This window comes from Bufo gargarizans, chromosome 8 (assembly GCF_014858855.1).
Source record: "Bufo gargarizans isolate SCDJY-AF-19 chromosome 8, ASM1485885v1, whole genome shotgun sequence".
NCBI lineage: Eukaryota > Metazoa > Chordata > Amphibia > Anura > Bufonidae > Bufo > Bufo gargarizans.
The window spans coordinates 122,770,946-122,791,794 of NC_058087.1; the positions used below are offsets into that span (position 1 = coordinate 122,770,946).

The 20,849-nt window shown below is 45.1% G+C and overlaps 1 protein-coding gene across 1 annotated transcript in view; it reads right to left on the bottom strand.

The window, feature by feature from the left end:
• SGPL1 (sphingosine-1-phosphate lyase 1) overlaps positions 1-20,849 on the bottom strand; it is a 109,611-nt gene that overhangs the window by 47,862 nt on the left and 40,900 nt on the right. The window contains exons 3-8 of the mRNA XM_044303087.1: positions 19,207-19,274; positions 17,877-18,024; positions 10,276-10,355; positions 9,190-9,318; positions 3,251-3,339; positions 1,154-1,262 (exon numbers count right to left, since the gene is read on the bottom strand). Coding sequence (XP_044159022.1) covers positions 1,154-1,262; positions 3,251-3,339; positions 9,190-9,318; positions 10,276-10,355; positions 17,877-18,024; positions 19,207-19,274 — 623 coding nt within the window. The remainder of the gene's footprint in view (positions 1-1,153; positions 1,263-3,250; positions 3,340-9,189; positions 9,319-10,275; positions 10,356-17,876; positions 18,025-19,206; positions 19,275-20,849) is intronic.

The following is a 20,849-nucleotide window of genomic DNA, read 5'->3' on the forward strand; positions in this document are numbered from 1 at the left end:
ATGTGCTAATGTCAGCAGTACATAACAGTATGCTTGTCCCCGATGCCGTTCTCCTAAAAAATTTTTTTACAATATGCTAATGAGCCTGTAGGTGCTATGAGGGCATTGATTCAGCACCTAGAGGCTCGTTATACTAACCATTTATCCAGCCCAGGTCCCCCGTCTAGCCCGCCCCGCTCCTCGTTTGATGTCCAAGTTCGCAGCATCGCTGACGAAATCCTGCGACATCCACTTCTGTATTTGGCGCAGTGAGTGAAGGACGTGCTCCTGGTGCTGGTATCCTCACTGCGCCGACTACGTCACAGAGAGGAAGCACCTAGAGGCTCATTAGCATATTGTAAAAGTGTTTTTTTTGGAGAACGGTGTCAGGGAGAAATGTAAAAAGAACACTGTTATGTACTGCTGACATTAGCACATCGCTAATTTATCTACATATGAGCAGATTGCAGCATAGGAAGTTATGCCTGATGTTAGATTTTAACCAAAACAAGAAGCACACTTGAGATAATTGAAAAAAAAATATGGTATGTATGCCTTTGCAAGTAATATTTTCTTTTTAGCAACTTTGCAAATGTTCTTCATCACCTTTAAAGGGGTTGTCCTATGTTGCCGTTAAGCCCAACCCCAGGTGGCAGGGCTTATGGAAACAGAGCAGACCAGAGCTTTACTTTGTCTGCAACTCTCATTGTAGTCAGTTGGAGCTACACAAACTGCTCAGCATAACCCCTGGAGTACAATGTGAGTTACAGAAACAGTGGAGCTCTGGCCCGGCCACCTAGGGTTGGTGCTCAGTTCCATCTCATTGAGAAATGACGAGATGGGACAACCCCTTTAATGTATAGAGCTCTTACATAACAGCATGTGTCCATGGTTGAAGACTACAATAAAGCCCTGTGTACCCTAATACTGCAGGCAGATTCCCTTCTACCTGTCCCCTACTTATTGCCAACATATATTTGGTTTGGTTTAGTTTGCCAAGAAAAGACTGCACGGCCAGACTACACAGAGCCTGTAGAGTCCGCAAACATATTCCTGCAGAGGAGCTGTAGATGCACAATGGTAAGATTAGAAAATTGTTTTTTTTTACTTGTAGATGCTCTGGAGTGATAAAAAGGATTGCAAAGATGTAACCACCCTTTAATAAATGTACTACCTTCACATCCACTCTCATGGTTTTCTTATCCAGGGGGATATGCACAATCTTCATGCCAAAATAATGAGCCGCTTTATCAAACGCTGCATGAGCGCTTACTGGAGCAACACTACAAAACAAAAAAATTCACTACAGTGATCTATGTCCCGGCATACAGATTATTTTATACATAAAAATCACGTGAAGCAATCAACAGATTAACATAAAAAAGCCTTCTGCCCAATGAAACATCATTCCTGTCTGTGGACTGTGCAGTTCAACCCCATCCACGTACATGGCCTTGGGCTCAATGGTCAGTAACCTGTGTGATGCCTTCACATACTGCAGAAAGGTAGGAGACTACTCCCAGAAAACCAGCTGAATGTGAGGCTTGTGTGTCCAAGATGCTGCTGTATTCACTAGCTCTCATGCATCAGCACTGCTTCATTCCTGTACCGATTACTCCTTCTACAGCCTGTGAGGGATCTCTTTGATTTGTGCTGATAAACTCTGATGCTAAAAAGCATGTAACTAAAGGTCCACTCACACGTCCGTATGCGTTTTGCAGATCCGCAAAACAGGGACACCGGCAATGAGCGTCCCGCATTTTGCGGACCGCACATCGCCGGCACTCTCATAGAAAATGCCTTTTCTTGTTCGCAATTGCAGGCAAGAATAGAACATGTTCTATTTTTTTGCGGAACGGAAGGGCAGATCTGCAAATGCGGATAGCATATTACGGCACCATTGAAAATTAATGGGTCCTCACCTGTTCCGCGAAATTGCAGAATGGATGCGGACCCATTTTGCAGACGCGTGAATGGACCCTAAATGCCTCTAAGTGTTCCTTCCTGACTATCCCTGCTTGTCAGGGGAGGAGAAAGCTGCATTTACATGCAGGGATATCCTCCACAGTATGGGGAGGAGCAATCCCAAATGCCATTGCGCGTCCCCTTACAAAATCACTGTATGTCGGCAGCAGAGGCTGTTTACACAGCATGATCTGCTGGCTGCAAAAGATGATATAAGTGACCGATTATCATATTGTTAACGCTTGTTAATGATAATCTGCCTGAACATAGGGCAGTCTAAAGGGGCCTTAACCCTTTCCTCCCCCCTACAGAGTTTGCTGCGGGTGCTCTAAATTTTTTCTCTATGCTTGTACACAGTATGTGTGAATAACCCCCCTCCTCCATGTCACCGCTTAAATAAGGCTACTTTTACATCTGCGCTTTACCTTTCTGCTACTGAGATCCATCATAGGATCTCAATAGCGGGGGGAAACGCTTGTCAATGGGGACAAAACTGATCTGAAGGGAGCAGAGGGCACCAGAATGCATTCCGTTTCATTGCGTTCCCATGACGCACACAAAAGCCATGCAAGCAACGTTTGAGGGCATCCTGGGATGCGGAGCGAGACGGATCTGTCATGACTCCCAATACATGTCAATGGTGAAGGATCAGTTTTCTCTGACACAAAAGAAAACGGATCCGTCCCCCATTGACTTTCAGTGGTTTTAGAGACGGATCAGTCATGGTTATTTTAGAGATAATACAACAGATTCCGTTCACAATGGATGCAGACTGTTGTATTAGGCTACATGCACGTTAGGGTTCCGTGCTCATGCTGCGAACCGCAAATTGCAGTCCACAATGCCCCACAGACCGTGGGGCAGCAGCATGCGGAGCCATTTACCTGAATGGGGTCCGCGATCCGCATAAGACGGTCCGCACCTCAAAAAAGTAGTGCACGCGGAGGCACGGCCAGAAACACCACAGAAGCACTCCATAGTGCTTCCGTAGGGTTCCGAACCGTGCCTCCGTTCCGCATCTCCCCGATTGCCGACCGAATCCGTGATGCGGAATGCACACGGACCGCAATACTGCTAAGGGGGGGGGGGGGGAGGCACACTGTCGTGTGCATGTAGCCTTATCATGACAGAAGCGTTCTTTGCTGATCCATGACAGATCCAGCAAAAACGCTGATGTGAAAGTAGCCCAAGATACAGAACAGAGAAATGTGGAAGGTACAGTACATGTACACTAGTGTCCTCTGAAGTTTGTATGGTGCTAGTCAGAAGAGAAGCAATACATTTTTGTAAACCAGAGAATTCATACATTTCTGGGTACTTGATTCCTCTTTCATATGCCAGGTCTCTATACGCTTTGCAGGCCATCAAGATGCTTTCGGTACCTCCAGATGTCACCTGCAAAAAAGAACAGAGACAATTATATTCCTACTAGGGCTGCAATGAGTACTCGATTAAATAGAATAATTAGACAAAAAAATCCTTGATGCAAATTTATTGCATCCAGGATTCATTTGTGTCACGTGACCATGGAGCGGGAGTAAAGCGATTGCAGGAACCGGCACTCTCCATACTAGTATGACAATCCCTCAGGCAGCTGCTCCCAGCCAATCCCAGTGCTCTTCTCATATACACCTCATGTGAGAGCAGCCATAATAGGCCCGCTGATTGGTTAGTGGTAAGACAAATGCTGATTGGCTATAAGCGGATTGGGCGGGGCTTAGTGTAGTGGTTTCAGGTTAGTGTGGCTGGGGCTGGTGACTACCTGCAGTGCATCACCCTGTGTGGGCCCGAGCTGCTGTCATGGGGTTGTCTCTGTTACTGCCTGAGGTAGGCAATGCTTTGGCTTTGCATCATACAATAAGCTAATGTTAAAGAAGCAACCTGTGGCCTTAAGTGAACTACAAAGCCCAGCAAGCCCTCAGCCATTTATGCCATGCATACTACACTGAATAGATCTTGTATTGGGGTGGGGACTGTTGCCCCTTTGCAGTATAATGTCACCATTTAGCCACCCCATGCAGTATAATCCTCTCCATATAGTATAAGGTCACCTTGTCCCCAGCCGCCTCATACAGTAGGGGGAACAGAACTGATGGCGCCAGGGGGGGGTCATGGGTGATGCACTTGGGGACTGATGACCAGAAAGCGGCCGGATCCCATTATAATCAATAGCGATCCGCCATTGATCTGTAGAATTCGGCAATGCTGGATTTGGTGAACTCCAGCAGGCTGTTCTCTGCCAAATAGTCTGACAAAAACGGTCACCGGAGATGTGGGGGGAGGATAAGAGCTCATGGCACTAAGGGGGAGACAGGATCTCTATAGGAACCTATGTGCGGCAGCCTCGTATCATTCAGGAGGACCAAGGCTGCCGTATACACCATCCGGCTCCCCCGATCATCGCTAGGGAGAGTCGGTACGCACCCAGAAGCACTCTTATGGGTTTTTGTGCTCCCATATCCTGTGGTCACGTTTGATCACGGCATATTTTGGGTTAAATGTCCGTGTACATCATTACGGCCGGTTGTGGAAATTAGGCACAGGGGTCTGCGGGCACCATCTTTAATGACCCGACATGTGATGTACTGTTACATCACATGTCGGCAAAGGAATAATATATACAGTAGTTTTATGGGTAAAGATTCAGTAATATATGTAAATTTATTTACATTCCTGCCATTCTGGCCCTTGAAGTCAAGGAGGCGGTCCTGTCAGTGATTGACAGCTGTCTCTGGATACACAGTCAAAGAGGGAAGGCTGTCAGTCTCTGATAGGACGCCTCCTTGACTTCAAAGCCCAGAATGAGAAGGAGTTTAAATGAATAAATTACAAGTTTTACTGAATCTTTTCCCATAAATATATATACCAATCTGCTCAGCTTCTCCCCTGCTCTATAACATGCTGCCTGCAGCTTAAACACCATGTTTAATGTGACGTGTCCCCTTTAAGAAACACATATACAAATCATCCATTGGGTGAAACTAATATGGTTCCATTAATTAATAGAGATGCAAGCGTTGTGACCCAGTATTTCCTTGTTATTTAGGTGTCCTGCAGGGAGCTGTAATTACAGATAATTGTTGTACATGACTTAATTAAGACAAAACAGGACAAGTCAAAAGTCATCATTTACTTAAGGTACTTTCACACTAGCGTTATTCTTTTCCGGCATTGAGTTCCATCCTAGAGGCTCAATACCGGAAAAGAACTGATCAGTTTTATCCTAATGCATTCTGAATGGAGAGCAATTCGTTCAGGATGCATCAGTTCAATCCTTCGTACATTTTTTGGCCAGAGAAAATACTGCAGCGTGCTGCATTTTTCTTTCCGGCCAAAAATCCTGAACACTTGCCGGAATGCCGGATTCAGCATTAATTTCCCTTGAAATGTATTAGTGCCGGATCCGGAATTAAAATTGCCGCATTGACAGATCCGGTCTCCCGGTCCGCCCATGCGCAGACCTTTAAATCTGTGAAAAAATCTAATACCGGATCCGTTTTTCTGGGTGACACGGATGCAGTATTTCAATGCATTCGTCAGACGGATCCTCATCCGGATCTGTCTGACAAATGACATCCGTTTGCCGGATCCGGTTCTGGCGACGGAACTGCCTGCCGGAATTCTCTGCCGCAAGTGTGAAAGTACCCTTATTCGTACAGATATATTATTCCAATAAAATGCTGAGTCCCACAGAATAAATCCAGCCGATGTGTAATTGTGGCCTCTAGACATTATGAAACGTACTGTATTGCTCAATACAGAGCAGACACCATACAGTGAAGTCATATGAGGCACAGCTGTCTGGCTTCCTGCGTCTTCTCAGATCAGCACAAAACACAAGTTCAACCGTGACCTCATGCAGACATGCTGAAAACAACAAATGTAACCTTCATCACAAGCACGACTGTCTGGATTTCTCCTCTTCGGTTTTCCTCCTAAAATTCACCCCTCTAACTCTCTCCAATTTCAGATTCCAGAAAACACTGGAGCAGAGGCTGACTCTTGTACACTGCCAAACGTCATAGCCCCAGGGTTTCCAAACTTAAGCCTCATGCACACGTCCGTGGAACACGGACCGCGAGATACCGGCCTGGATCGCTGCCGAGTGCTATGACGACCGCACATTGCCGGTACTAAAAGAATATGCCTGTTCTTGTCTGCAATTGCGGACAAGAATAGGACATGTTCTATTTTTTTCGGGAACGGAATTGCGGACCCGGAAGTGCGGGTCCTCAATTCTGTGCCCAGGCAGCACATCGTGCTGCCCCATATAAATGAATGGGTCCGCCATTCCGTTTCGCAAAATGCAAACCGAAATTGCGGACGTGTGAATGGACCCCAAGAGTGAATTCAAACAACCATATGAATGAGTCTGCATCCGTTCCACAATTTTGGGGAATAGGTGCTGCCCCATTAATTTCAATGGAGCTTTAAAAGATGCGGACTGCACACGGTGTACTGTCTGTATTAGTTGTTCTGTTCCGTGGCCCCGCCCAAAAATACAGAATAGGTCCTACTCTAATAGGCATTTTCTATATAGAAGGTGTCGTCAGATAAGAACCATTTGACCCATCTAGTCTGCCCAATATACTGAATACTATGGATAGCCCCTGGCCCTATCTTATATGAAGGATGGCCTTATGCCTATCCCATGCATGCCTAAACTCCTCCACTGTATTTGTAGCTACCACTTCTGCAGGAAGGCTATTCCATGCATCCACTACTCTCTCAGTAAAGTAATACTTCCTGATATTACTTTTAAACCTTTGCCCCTCTAATTTAAAACAATGTCCTCTTGTAGAAGTTTTTCTTCTTTTATATATTCTCTCCTCTTTTACCTTGTTGATTCCCTTTATGTATTTAAAAGTTTCTACCATATCCCCTCTGTCTTGTCTTTCCTCCAAGCTATACATGTTAAGGTCCTTTAATCTTTCCTGGTAAGTTTTATCCTGCAATCCATGTACCAGTTTAGTAGCTCTTCTCTGAACTCTCTCCAAAGTATCAATATCCTTCTGGAGATATGGTCTCCAGTACCGAGCACAATACTCCAAATGAGGCCTCACTAGTGCTCTGTAGAGCGGCATGAGCACCTCCCTCTTTCTACTGGTAATGCCTCTCCCTATACACCCAAGCTTTCTGCTAGCATTTCCTGCTGCTCTATGACATTGTCTGCCTACTATTAAGTCTTCTGAAATAATGACCCCTAAATCCCTTTCCTCAGATACTGAGGGTAGGACTGTATAACTGATTTTATATTCTGCTCTTGGGTTTTTATGCCCCAGGTGAATTATCTTTCACTTATCACCATTAAATTTTAGTTGCCATATTTTTGACTATTCCTCTAGTTTTCCTAAATCCTTTTCCATTTGGTGTATCCCTCCAGGAACATCAACCCTGTTACAAATCTTTGTCTCATCAGCAAAGAGACAACTTACCATCAAGGCCTTCTTCAATTTTGCTGATAAAGATATTAAACAATATGGGTCCCAGAACAGATCCCTGAGGTACCCCACTGGTAACAAGACCATGGTCTGAATATACTCCATTGACTACAACCCTCTGTTGTCTGTCCCTCAGCCACTGCCTAATCCATTCAACAATATGGGAGTCCAAGCCCAAAGACTGCAATTTATTGATAAGCCTTCTATGTGGGACAGTATCAAAAGCATTACTAAAGTCTAGATAAGTGATGTCTACTGCACCTCCGCCATCTATTATTTTAGTCACCCAATAAAAAAATAAAAAAATAAGATTAGTTTGACACGATCTCCCTGAAGTAAACCCATGCTGTTTTTCATCTTTCAATCCATGGGATTTTAGATGTTCCACAATCCTCTCCATAAGTTTGGTTTCCATTAATTTCCCCACTATTGATGGCAGGCTTACTGGCCTATAGTTGTCCGATTCCTCCCTACTACCTTTCTTGTGAATCGGCACAACATTTGCTAATTTCCAATATTTTGGGATGACTCCTGTTACCAGTGATTGGTTAAATAAATCTGTTAATGGTTTTGCTAGTTCACCACTGACCTCTTTTAATAGCTTTGGGTATATCCCATCAGGCCCCTGTGACTTATTTGTATTAATTTTAGACAGCTGACTTAGAACCTCTTCTTCTGTAAAGACACATGCATCAAAAGATTCATAAGTCTTCTTTCCTAACTGAGGTCCTTTTTCTTCATTTTCCTTTGTAAAAACTAAACAGAAGTATTCATTGAGGCAGTCAGCTAGTTCTTTATCTTCTTCCTTATACCTTCCTTCTTTTGTTTTTAATTTGGTAATACCTTGTTTTAGTTTCCTTTTTTCATTTATGTATCTGAAGAATGCCTTATCGCCTTTGTTCACTGACTGAGCTAATTTCTCTTCTGCCTGTCCTTTAGAAGCTCTTATAACTTGTTTAGCCTCTCTCTGCCTAACCTTATAAATTTCCCTGTCATCCTCTTTTTTTTTTTTTTTTATGATTGCTAAATGCTATAATACGCCAGCCATGTGTGGTCCGCAAAATGCGGAACGCAGGCGGCCAGGATCCGCCATTTGCAGACCGCAAAACATGGCACAGTTGTGTGAATGCACCCCAACACTGGAAAAGAAGCTTTAGCTAGCCAGCACCAAAAAGGGAATGGGATCTATGGGCAACTGGTGAACGGTGAGAGAGGCACACGAAGGCTTTTCTCAGGAATGCATATGAAATCCACGACTTGCTGTATTTTAGAAGAATTCTCAGCTAGAAGAACGGCACTGTACATGGACTCATTCCTCGAGATCAATGTTTTCTTCTCCGATCTTGATATCCACTCGACTGCTGGAGAACGTGCTTAATTCATGATGAGTCTCCTGCTTCTTCCTAAATAACCATATCCTCCAGAAGTCCATGCGCCTAGAGTGGAATCTATGCCAGCTGGTGTAGTTTCCGGTAATCATTTATGCAAATTGCTGTAAATTATGAAAAATCTGACAAGGGCATATGACCTCTCCCACACCACCTTTTTGGAAACTGGCGAGGGCTGTGTAAAACCTGCAGTTTACAACTTTATAACATCAGTATTCTGCGAGTGGCAATGCCATGTGCTTGAGGTTTAAAGGTGTTACCGCACTCATGTTAAAAAAAAAAAAAAAAAATGGATATTGAGGTATTTAATCACAAATGGAAACAGCTCCTGCTGGGGTTAATCCGAATCTCAGACTGCACTTCCATTTCTTAGAGCCTAACAGTGCTGAAGACTTGAGAAAAGACAAATAACTCACTGCTCCACATGTCTCAGGACCTCCGTTAAAAAGGTTACACGCCATTCTTATTACTTCTGCTTCCATTTTACGTACACCGGGAAAAACATCAGGATGTAAAGGATTGCTCCAGGCAAACTCTCCGTACACCTGTATACAGCAAAGAGAATGGTTTTAACTTAATTTTCATTGAGAAACAACGTAGCTTTTAGGGTTCATTCACAGATCCGCAAATGGGTCCGCATCGGTTCCGCAATATCGGGAACAGACCCATTCTCCGCATTTCCGGAGTGCGGCCCCGAACTCCCGGGTCCGCAAAAAAATAGAACATGTCCTTTTCTTGTCCGCAATTGCGGACAAGAAAAGGCAGTTCTATGGGGGGGTGCCGGCCGGGTGGATCCGCAATACACTACGGACGTGTGAATGGACCGTTAGCTGTACCCCTAAGCGTGCTTTCACATGAATCAAATACATGCACTATAGAAGCATGAATTCCATAGGCACCTTATAAACATCATAGAGGACGTTCAGGAACCCCTCCCCCCCCCCCCCCCCCCCCCCCCCCCCCATTATCTGGATCAGAGAGCTTCAAAGAGAAACTCCAGTTCAGGTCTCCCCATTGTCATATACATTCATATTAGGGGCTTGTGCATTGGTCTCGTACTGATGGCCCATCCTCAGGATATACACAGCACCCTCGCCGATCAGCTATTTGAAGGGGTTAGGGCGTTCGTGCAAGCTATGTGTCCTCTTCAAAGTTGAGCTGCACAAGGTCTCCCTTGTAGCGGCGCGGTGTAATTACAACTGCTTGTTCCAGTCACTTGTATAGGACGAGAAGCTGTAGTTACACTGCGCTGCTGCTTGAAGAGAGATGGCGTGCAGGAAAATACTGAAGAGGAAGGAGAATTCCCATGAGCACAGCAAACCCTTCAAACTGCTGATCGTCAGGGCTGCCGGTAGGAGGACCCCCACCGATCTGATATTGATGACCTATGCTAAGGATAGGTAATCAATATATACCACTGCACATCCCCTTCAAACCATTTCTAGTGCAGCTGATATTTCTGGGGGTTCGGAGCAGGGACACAGCATTATTCTGACTTCTACCTTCACAAGAAGTTGGGTAAGCCGTTCATCTCCGCTATAAACCGTTCCAGACACTTTTCCTTGCTCCCATGACACCTCACCTGAAACAGACAATTGGGGCTGTAAATTATAGAACAAATCTACTGCAGACAATGAGAAGCTACACCGCAACATTTTTATCACATAACATTTCATGAATTTCAATGGAGTTCCTATGTCACATGTAGGGTTGCACCAGGTATTGAATTATCGATACACAATGATACTGCGCAGCCTAGTATCAGAGTACATGGAGCACGCTGCTCTTAGTGCGCGCCATGTTCCCTCAGCAGCACAGGGGAGAAGGAGTCGCGCTCTCTCCCTCCCCCCTGCGCTGCCAATGAGAGGGGGGGGGGGGGGACTGGCCACTGTGCCACCAATGATAATGAACATTTAATACAGATCCAGGAGGCGGGTGCCGGCGGCAGAATCACATACACACTGTGCCGCATCTGAGGGGTTAACTGCTGCTGATCGCAGCTCCCGTCATAGAGGCCGGGTGCTGGCTATGTGATTCTGCTGCTGGCACCCGCCTCCTGTATCTGTATTAAATGTTAATTATCATTGGTGGCGCAGTGTGCCCCCCCCCCAGTATTAAAATCATTGGTGGTAGTGGCCACAGGGTCCCCTCCCCTCCTCCTCAGTGGTGGTGCAGTGGCAGTTGTGATCGGAGCCTCAACAGTGTAATTCTGGGGCTCCGATCGGTTACCATGACATCCAGGACGCTACTGAAGCCCTGGCTGCCATGGCAATCTCCCTGCCGCTGTGTGCACAAAGCTCAGGGCATCAGGGAGAGTGTGAAGTCCTATTCATCCTAATAGAGATCGATCCGGGTGAAAAGGGGAAGGGATTAAAATATCCCAGGTTCTAGCCCCTAGGGGGGAAATAATAATTAAATAAAATGTTTAAAAAAAAAAAAATAATAATAATTATTTAACCACTTCAACCCCGCTAGCTGAAACCCCCTTAATGACCAGGCCACTTTTTACACTTCTGCACTACACTACTTTCACCGTTTATTGCTCGGTCATGCAACTTACCACCCAAATGAATTTTACCTCCTTTTCTTCTCACTAATAGAGCTTTCATTTGGTGGTATTTCATTGCTGCTGACATTTTTACTTTTGTTATTAATCGAAATTTAACGATTTTTTTGCAAAAAAATTACATTTTTCAATTTCAGCTGTAAAATTTTGCAAAAAAAAACGACATCCATATATACATTTTTCGCTAAATTTATTGTTCTACATGTCTTTGATAAAAAAAAATGTTTGGGCAAAAAAAAATAAAAAATGGTTTGGGTAAAAGTTATAGCGTTTACAAACTATGGTACAAAAATGTGAATTTCCGCTTTTGAAGCAGCTCTGACTTTCTGAGCACCTGTCATGTTTCCTGAGGTTCTACAATTCCCAGACAGTAGAAAACCCCCACAAATGACCCCAATTCGGAAAGTAGACACCCTAAGGTATTCGCTGATGGGCATAGTGAGTTCATAGAACTTTTTATTTTTGGTCACAAGTTAGCGGAAAATGATGATTATTTTTTTTCTTACAAAGTCTCATATTCCACTAACTTGTGACAAAAAATAAAAACTTCCATGAACTCACTATGCCCATCACAAAATACCTTGGGGTGTCTTCTTTCCAAAATGGGGTCACTTGTGGCGTAGTTATACTGTCCTGGCAATTTAGGGGCCCTAATGCGTTCGAAGTAGTTCGCAATCAAAATCTGTAAAAAATGACCGGTGAAATCCGAAAGGTGCACTTTGGAATGTGGGTCCCTTTGCCCACCTAGGCTGCAAAAAAGTGTCACACATCTGGTATCGCCGTACTCAGGAGAAGTTGGGGAATGTGTTTTGGGGTGTCATTTTACATATACCCATGCTGGGTGAGAGAAATATCTTGGCAAAAGACAACTTTTCCCATTTTTTTATACAAAGTTGGCATTTGACCAAGATATTTATCTCACCCAGCATGGGTATATGTAAAATGACGCCCCAAAACACATTCCCTAACTTCTCCTGAGTACGGCGATACCAGATGTGTGACACTTTTTTGCAGCCAAGGTGGGCAAAGGGGCACATATTCCAAAGTGCACCTTTCGGATTTCGCAGGCCATTTTTTACACATTTTGATTGCAAAGTTCTTCTCACACATATGGGCCCCTAAATTGCCAGGGCAGTATAACTACCCCACAAGTGACCCCATTTTGGAAAGAAGACACCCCAAGGTATTCCGTGAGGGGCACGGCGATTTCCTAGAATTTTTTATTTTTTGTCACAAGTTAGCGGAAAATGATGTACGGCGATACCACATGTGTGACACTTTTTTGCAGCCTAGATGCGCAAAGGTGCCCAAATTCCTTTTAGGCATTTTTAGACATTTGGATCCCAGACTTCTTCTCACGCTTTAGGGCCCCTAAAAAGCCAGGGCAGTATAAATACCCCACATGTGACCCCACTTTGGAAAGAAGACACCCCAAGGTATCCAATGAGGGGCCTGGCGAGTTCATATAATTTTTTTTTTTTTGGCATAAGTTAGCGGAAATTGATTATTTTTTTGTTTTTTCTCACAAAGTCTCACTTTCCGCTAACTTGGGACAAAAATTTCAATCTTTCATGGACTCAATATGCCCCTCAGCGAATACCTTGGGGTGTCTTCTTTCCAAAATGGGGTAATTTGTGGGGTGTTTGTACTGCCCTGGCATTTGAGGGTCTCCGCAATCATTACATGTATGGCCAGCATTAGGAGTTTCTGCTATTGTCCTTATATTGAGCATACAGGTAATGAGATTTTTTTTTCCGTTCAGCCTCTGGGCTGAAAGAAAAAAAATGAACGGCACAGATTTCTTCATTCGCATCGATCAATGTGGATGAAAAAATCTCTGCCCAAAAAAAAAAAAAAAAGAGGGGAAAGGCGTCTGCCAGGACATAGGAGCTCTGCCCAACAGCCATACCCACTTAGCTCGTATGCCCTGGCAAACCAGATTTCTCCATTCACATCAATCGATGTGGATGAATAAATCATTGCCGGGATTTTTTTTTTTATATACAAAGTGTTTGCCAAAGCATAGGAACGCCACCACCTCCTCAGATCATATGCCTTGGCAAACGTTTCTTTTACTGCAGAGGAGAAATCTCGTCTTGCAGCGCCACATACACCGACTTGCGTGTAATCTGACAGCAGCGCAATGCTTCTGTCAGAATGCACATCAGTGCTGCAGCTAGTCGATCAGTTAGTCCACCTGGAAGGTTAAAAAAAAAAAAAAAAAAAAAAAAACAGGCCGCAACGCAATAAATTTTATTAACTTTATAATAACTTTAGAACAGAACATATAAACTTTATTTAACTTTTGAAACTGAACTTTTTGGCTTACTGGTGTTTTTTTTTTTGCTTGTTTTTTTTTTTACGTTTATAGGACAAACCTCTCCTTCCCCATGGGACAATGAGCAAAGCGCAAATCGCCCAAAGATGTGGCGATGTACATTATGCACTTTGTCCCAGGTGAAAGGAGAGGTTTGCAGCAGCTGTATGTGAATGGGCCCTAATAGCCCTGTGTACCTGTCCTGGTGAGATGTGATCCCTATGCTAGGTGTACCTGTGTGTGGTACTTCCAAAAACACTCTCCAAAGCATAGGGCAGGGTGGTCAGGGCAGTCAGGACAGAAATAGCGGGTGTCACGCCTTAGGCTCCTTTCACACCTGCGTTCAGGTGTCTGCTCGTGAGCTCCGTTTGAAGGGGCTCACAAGCGGCCCTGAACGCAGCCGTCTGGCTCTAATGCATTCTCAGTGGAGGCGGATCCACTGAGAATGCGTCCGTCTGCCAGCGCTCAGCCTCCGCTCCGCTCAATGAGCGGACACCTGAACGCTGCAAGCAGCGTTCGGGTGTCCGCCTGGCCGTGCGGATCCGTTCCGACTTATAATGGAAGTCAATGGGGACGGATCCGCTTGAAGATGACACCATATGGCTCAATCTTCAAGCGGATCCGTCCCCCATTGACTTTCAATGTAAAGTCTGAACGGATCCGCTCAAGCTACTTTCACACTTAGAAAATTTTTCTAAGTTATAATGCAGACGGATCCGTTCTGAACGGAGCCACCGTCTGCATTAATATGAGCGGATCCATTCAGAACGGATCCGCTCGAATGCTAGTCTGAAAGTAGCCTTATTCCACTCCTGCTACAGACACAACATTTTTTTCGGGGTGGCGGTCGGTTTGAGGTACCAGCAACGACACTGGGGAAATGTCGCTCGTGTAGAAGGCTAACTACACTGGTGGATGGGGCCACGGAACCTCCTGGGTACAGGAGGTTCGCGATGATCTCTTCCTGAAATTTGAGGAAGGATCCAGTTCTCCCAGCCTTACTGTAGAGAACAAAACTATTATACAGAGCCAATTGAATTAAATATACAGACACCTTATACCAGCGTCTGGTTATGCGGGACACTAAATACGGAGACAACATCTGGTCATTGAAGTCCACCCCTCCCATGTGAAGGTTATAGTTGTGGACTGAGAGGGGCTTTTCAATGACACGGGTTGCTCGCTCAATTTGGATTGTCATGTCTGCGTGAATGGAGGAGAGCATGTAAACGTCACGCTTGTGTCTCCATTTCACCGCGAGCAGTTCTTCGTTACACAAGGCAGCCATCTCCCCCCTTGCAAGACGGGTGGTAACGAGCCGTTGGGGGAAGCCCGCGCGACTAGTTCACGCGGTGCCACAGGCGCCAATCTGTTCTAGAAACAAATGCCTAAAGAGGGCCACACTTGTGTAGAAATTGTCCACATAAAGATAGTACCCCTTGCCAAATAACGGTGACACCAAGTCCCAGACTGTCTCCCCACTGCTCCCCAGGTAGTCAGGGCAACCGACCGGCTCCAGGGTCTGATCTTTACCCTCATAGATCCGAAATTTGTGGGTATAGCCTATGGCCCTTTCACAGAGCTTATACAATTTGACCCCATACCGGGCGCGCTTGCTTGGGATGTATTGTTTGAAGCCAAGGCGCCCGGTAAAATGTATAAGGGACTCGTCTATGCAGATGTTTTGCTCAGGGGTATACAAATCTGCAAATTTCTGGTTGAAGTGGTCTATGAGGGGCCGAATTTTGTGGAGCCGGTCAAAAGCTGTGTGGCCTCTGGGACGGGAGGTGGTGTTGTCGCTAAAGTGCAGGAAACGCAGGATGGTCTCAAATCGTGTCCTGGACATAGCAGCAGAGAACATGGGCATGTGATGAATTGGGTTCGTGGACCAATATGACCGCAATTCATGCTTTTTAGTTAGACCCATGTTGAGGAGAAGGCCCAGAAAAATTTTAAGTTCGGAGACTTGGACTGGTTTCCACCGGAAAGACTGGGCATAAGAGCTTCCCGGGTTGGCGGATATAAATTGAGTGGCATACCAATTTGTTTCCGCCACGACTAAGTCCAAGAGCTCCGCAGTCAAGAACAGCTCAAAAAATCAAAGGGCCAAACCGATCTGAGCTGTCTCAACCCGAACTCCAGACTGGGCGGTGAAAGGGGGAACTACAGGTGCGGCTGAAGTTGGGGACTGCCAATCAGGGTTTGCCAGCACCTCAGGGATTCTAGGGGCTCTACGGGCACGTCTTTGCGGTGGCTGCGACGGGGTCACTACTGCATGTGCCACCGTACCAGCTTCAACTGCCCTTCTGGTGCTCGCCACTTCACCATGTTGTACGGCAGTGCTGGTACTAGGTCCAGGATGGGCTGCGCTGCTGGTGTATGCCTCACCACGTAATCCGACAGCGCCAGCCCCACTCTGCTGCCCTTGAAACGGATCCTGCGCAACCTTTGGTCTAGCGACACGGGGCCGGTACGCCTGGTGCTATCAGGGACCTCAACCTCCTCGTCCGAACTTTGGGTCAGAGAGCCACTGCTTTCTACAGGTTCATATTCTGACCCACTAGACTCATCAGATGGGGGTTCCCATTCCTCATCCGACTGGGTCAGAAGCCTGTAGGCCTCTTCAGAAGAATACCCCCTGTTTGACATTTGGGCAACTAAATTTAGGGGTATTCCCTGAGACTACCCAAGAAAAAAAAGCAAGCCTGTCTTACAAATGGGAGGCTAGCGAAGTACCGGAGGCCGCTGCGGTTGATAAAAAATATCAAAACCGATTTTTTTTTTATCGCCGCAGCGCGTGTAAAGTGAATGTGCAGTGATAAAAAAAAAAAAAAAATGTTGTCACTGCGGTGGGGCGGGCGTGAGTGAACGCACGTGTGGGCGACCGATCAGGCCTGATCGGGCAAACACCGCGTTTTGGGTGGAGGGCGAACTAAGGTGACACTAATACAATTATAGATCTGACTGTGATCAGTTTTGATCACTTACAGATACTATAAAAGTACAAATGCTGATTAGCGATACGCTAATCAGCGAATAAGTGACTGCGGTGCAGTGGGCCAGAAATGGGGGACACGGCGGGGCCGATCCGATGGCACTGGGGGACACGGCGGGGCCGATCCGATGGCACTGGGGGACAGCCATCAACCAAACCACTGCATCTACAGCAGCCTACGAAGCTCCAGCAATCACAATAGACCATCGTCCAGCGATGAAATCCTGTTCACACAATGCAGATTTAAGTTACTGCGTTTGTGTCAGTTTCACCCAGTAACTTAAATGGTGAAGAAAATTAAACTGAACTGCATATAAAACCACAAGTTGGGGTTTACATGATCACAGTAGTAGCTCTAGAAAACCATCCCCAAAATCATGACGATAATAATAGCAAAACCGAAACAAAAAAAAGCACAACATAACTGTTTAATGTGGCATCGGATTGTAAATTCTTAAGGGGCCGTCAGTGATTTTCAGAAACTTAAGGAGGAACAGGAAACTGTACATAAAAAAAATACCTGTTAAATCACCTGGTGCTCAAGTGCCACCACTATAGGAGTCCTGCAATGACTTCATGTACATAATTCACATGACGAATGCAGCCAATCACTGGAGCCAGCAGTCACCGTGTACCCTGGCTGCAGCAGTCATGTGAATGATGCTTGTGAAGTCATTGCTGCATGGCCAGTAGCAGCTTTTACAGATAAGTACTAGTTATTTTTTGTTGTACCTTTTCCTGCAGTTATTCAAGTTTTTGGTCACCTTTAAGATTCTGAATTCTCATAATTCTTAGGCATGTTGTCATAAAATGTATAAAGGCCTTAAAGGGGTATTCCCATTACAGATCATGGGGGCATATGCCCCCCATTGTCTGATAGGTGCGGGTCTCACCTCTAGAACCCACACCTACAATGAGAACAGAGCCAGCGCTCGGCTCTGTTATAGGGCCAGCGCTCGGCTACTTCAGTCTGCCCCATAGAAATGAATGGGAGCAGGAGCTTCACGTGCGCGGTGCTCTCCTATTCACTTCTATAGGAGCAGCGCTTGGTGGTGGACGGACCCTAGGATATCAGGGCTCCTCCAGCCACAGCTCTCCCCGCTCCGTTCTCGTTGTAGGTGCGAGTCCCAGCCATATGCCCCCATTCTCTGTGATGGGAATACCCCTTTAAGAATCCTTGTTTCCTTATTTTCTGAACAGCTATCATGTAAACAGGGGGTTATACTTAGAGCAGAGTATTCCTTTAACTTCTCCATAACTTGTTCTTGCTTAAGTCCAGTGTGCGGGAGAGTTTTTACAAAGCTCATTCCGTATTTCTCATTTAGCATTCCATGAGCCATGAAATCCAAAGCTTTATCGAGTTCAGTCTGGATCTGTGCAAAGAAAATGAAGAATCAGAACTTTCCTATAATAAACACTTAGCAGCGAGGTCTATGGAAGCCACTAAAGTGGCTCTATTACACCGCTCCTGCTCATTAAGGGAGGATGGCTAATCCTTTAAGATTTTACGGAATTGCTATAAATGCTACAACATACAAACTTAAGGTCACCTCTGGTTAAACGGAAAAAAATAAAAAATAAAGTGCTCTTTATACCTATGACTATTGCTCTGCGTTCCTAACAATGGAGCGTAGTCTGGTCCTGCAGTCATAATACTTTCCACGGGTCCCAAACATTTGGTAGCTTAGCAAGAATTATGGAAAAGGACAAAGACTGAAGGATCAGACTACATGGTTTGCTTGCAGTCTGTTACCATGGAGACACAGAGGTCTTTATAGTAAACAAACAGTACAAATTTCTACTAAGTGTAAATTACTTTAGGAGGGGGGGGGGGGGGGAGGGGGCCGGACATTAATTACCGATACTGTACTAGAAAAGTTGTTGTGATCTCTTCTCTATTAAGATAAATGACACTTTGCTGTACTTGTCTTAGCACTGTGGTATTTTGTGCTGCACTAAGGTACTGCTGGCCATGCTTAGGCTACATTCACACTGGCAGCACTACGATCTGATCAAGCTGTCTGCCGGGAATCAGCCAGACACAAACCGCAGCATGTAGCGGCTGATTCTCTGCATTTTTGCAGCCAATGACTGACCTCTGAGGTGACGTTTCCCCAAGCGGCACAGCACCCAGCAGTGACAAACCAACTGGGAACATGTCACCACTGAGGCCAGTCAGTGGTGGCAGAGGTGCAGGATATCGAGTCTATCCAACAGTTTAAAAAACAGGGATCAGGAGACCTTGGAACAGAGCAGCAGGGTGATTATGAAAAAAACATATATATGTTAACAGATAGAACAGACAGCTGGTCAGAGTAAAAAAAAAAAAACTTCAGTTCAGTGACTGGAAGTAAACTTTGAGACAGATGAGGGAATAAGACACGTGAGGGAAATCAGAAGAAGTGCCCCGTGATGATAAGGTCACTTTGTGTAACGTGGGAAATAACAATGTCACCACACAATGGCAGTACTGTACTGTCAATAACTATCCAGCGGGTCAGCAACTCACAAACTCCAAAGGAAAAAATAAAACATTTGGGGTCGAGTTTACTTACTTTTGAACCTATAAATGGCATTCTTCTGATTATCCGGAAAAATTGCTTCTTACATCTGGACTTTATACCTGTTTAAAGAAGAATTCACCAAATCAGAATTCCTGAGGAAAAGGAAAGCCTTAAACAAGAGCTCCGCATGTATGACACTGCTGTCAATATAATGTCAAGAGGGGCATTCAAAGAGGACCTGTCCTCTCTCCGGACATGTCTGTGGAAGCAACTACTTGTATTCCCCATGTAACAACAATTCTGGAGCATCTATTTTTATGACTAGGTTGTACCGTTCCTCTATTATTCCTGCCAGACGCTTATGAATAAATTAACAGTAGTCCATAAAAAAGGTCTATCTGGGTGATACCAGCCGGGGTGTGTCCAAGCACATTCCGCTACTATCCAATCTGTGCTGCCAGTTTCAGACTGTGCAAGGACTCACCCCATCCAACTGGTAACACCCATCTGGACCTTTAATGCAAACTACTGACAATTTATTCATAAACTTCTAGCAGGAATAATAAAGGAATGGCATAACAAAGGAGTCATGAGAATAGATGCTGTAGAATTATTACATGGGGAATGCAAATAGTTGCTAAAACAGACAAGTCAAGAGAGGCTAGAGGTCCTCTTTAAAAAGAACCTTCAGTTCTCCTGAAGTGTTTTTTGCATTTCCCATTAAATATAGGGTCTGGAACATCTTATTTCTATGTGCTGCAATCTTCCTTTTATGGCTTATGCACTCGACAGTATGTATTTTGCGGTCCGCAAAAAATACGTCTGTGTGCATTCCGTATTTTGCGGAAGGGAACAGCTGGCCCCTAATAGAACAGTCCTACCCTTGTCCGTAATGGGGATAATAGGACATGTTCTATTTTTTTGCAGAACCGAAATACGGACATATGGAAACAGAAGGCACAAGGAGTACCTTCCATTTTTGTTGCAGATCCATTGAAATGAAAGGTTCCACATAGGGTCCGCCCCAAAAAAAAAACGAAACGGACATAGAAAGAAAATACGTTCGTGTGCATGAGCCCTTATTCCGGCTAGAAATGTATTAATAAATTAACACTTGGGCGATACGAATGAGATGTGTCCCTGCACAGCCACTGTCAGCATTTATACAAAGGCTCTTCCCCAGTATTCGGTCCGTGGAAAAGGGTCCTTACTTTGTCCAAAGTAAGGACCCTTTTCCACGGACCGAATACTGGGGAAGAGCCTTTGTATAAATGCTCGTTCCTGATATTCTGACAGTGTAAAAGGTGTCAGCAAATGCTCATTCATCGGGTGATCACGTTGGTCAGATGCCACAGGAAAACTTTGTTCCTGCGCAGCAGATCCTGGAGTATAAACAGCAATCTGCTGCGCTGGAACAATGATTGGAAAGAAGTCATTGCTGAATGGTTCACTTGTCCCCATACAGCAGAGGTGCTCTCTGCATGTAAATGCTGCAGACACCTCCGCAGGTGACCTGACCGTGATCGTGAGCGGCTGATTCATTCTCAATTATCTGTCAGATAATCGGCCATCTAAAAGGACCAAAGTTTATAGGGACACATCCTAACTGGTACCATCCACGTCTGTCCTGCCTCTAGTCTTGCTTCATTACATGTTATCCAGTATACTGGTAGAAGGCAAAAGATTCAAGTAAA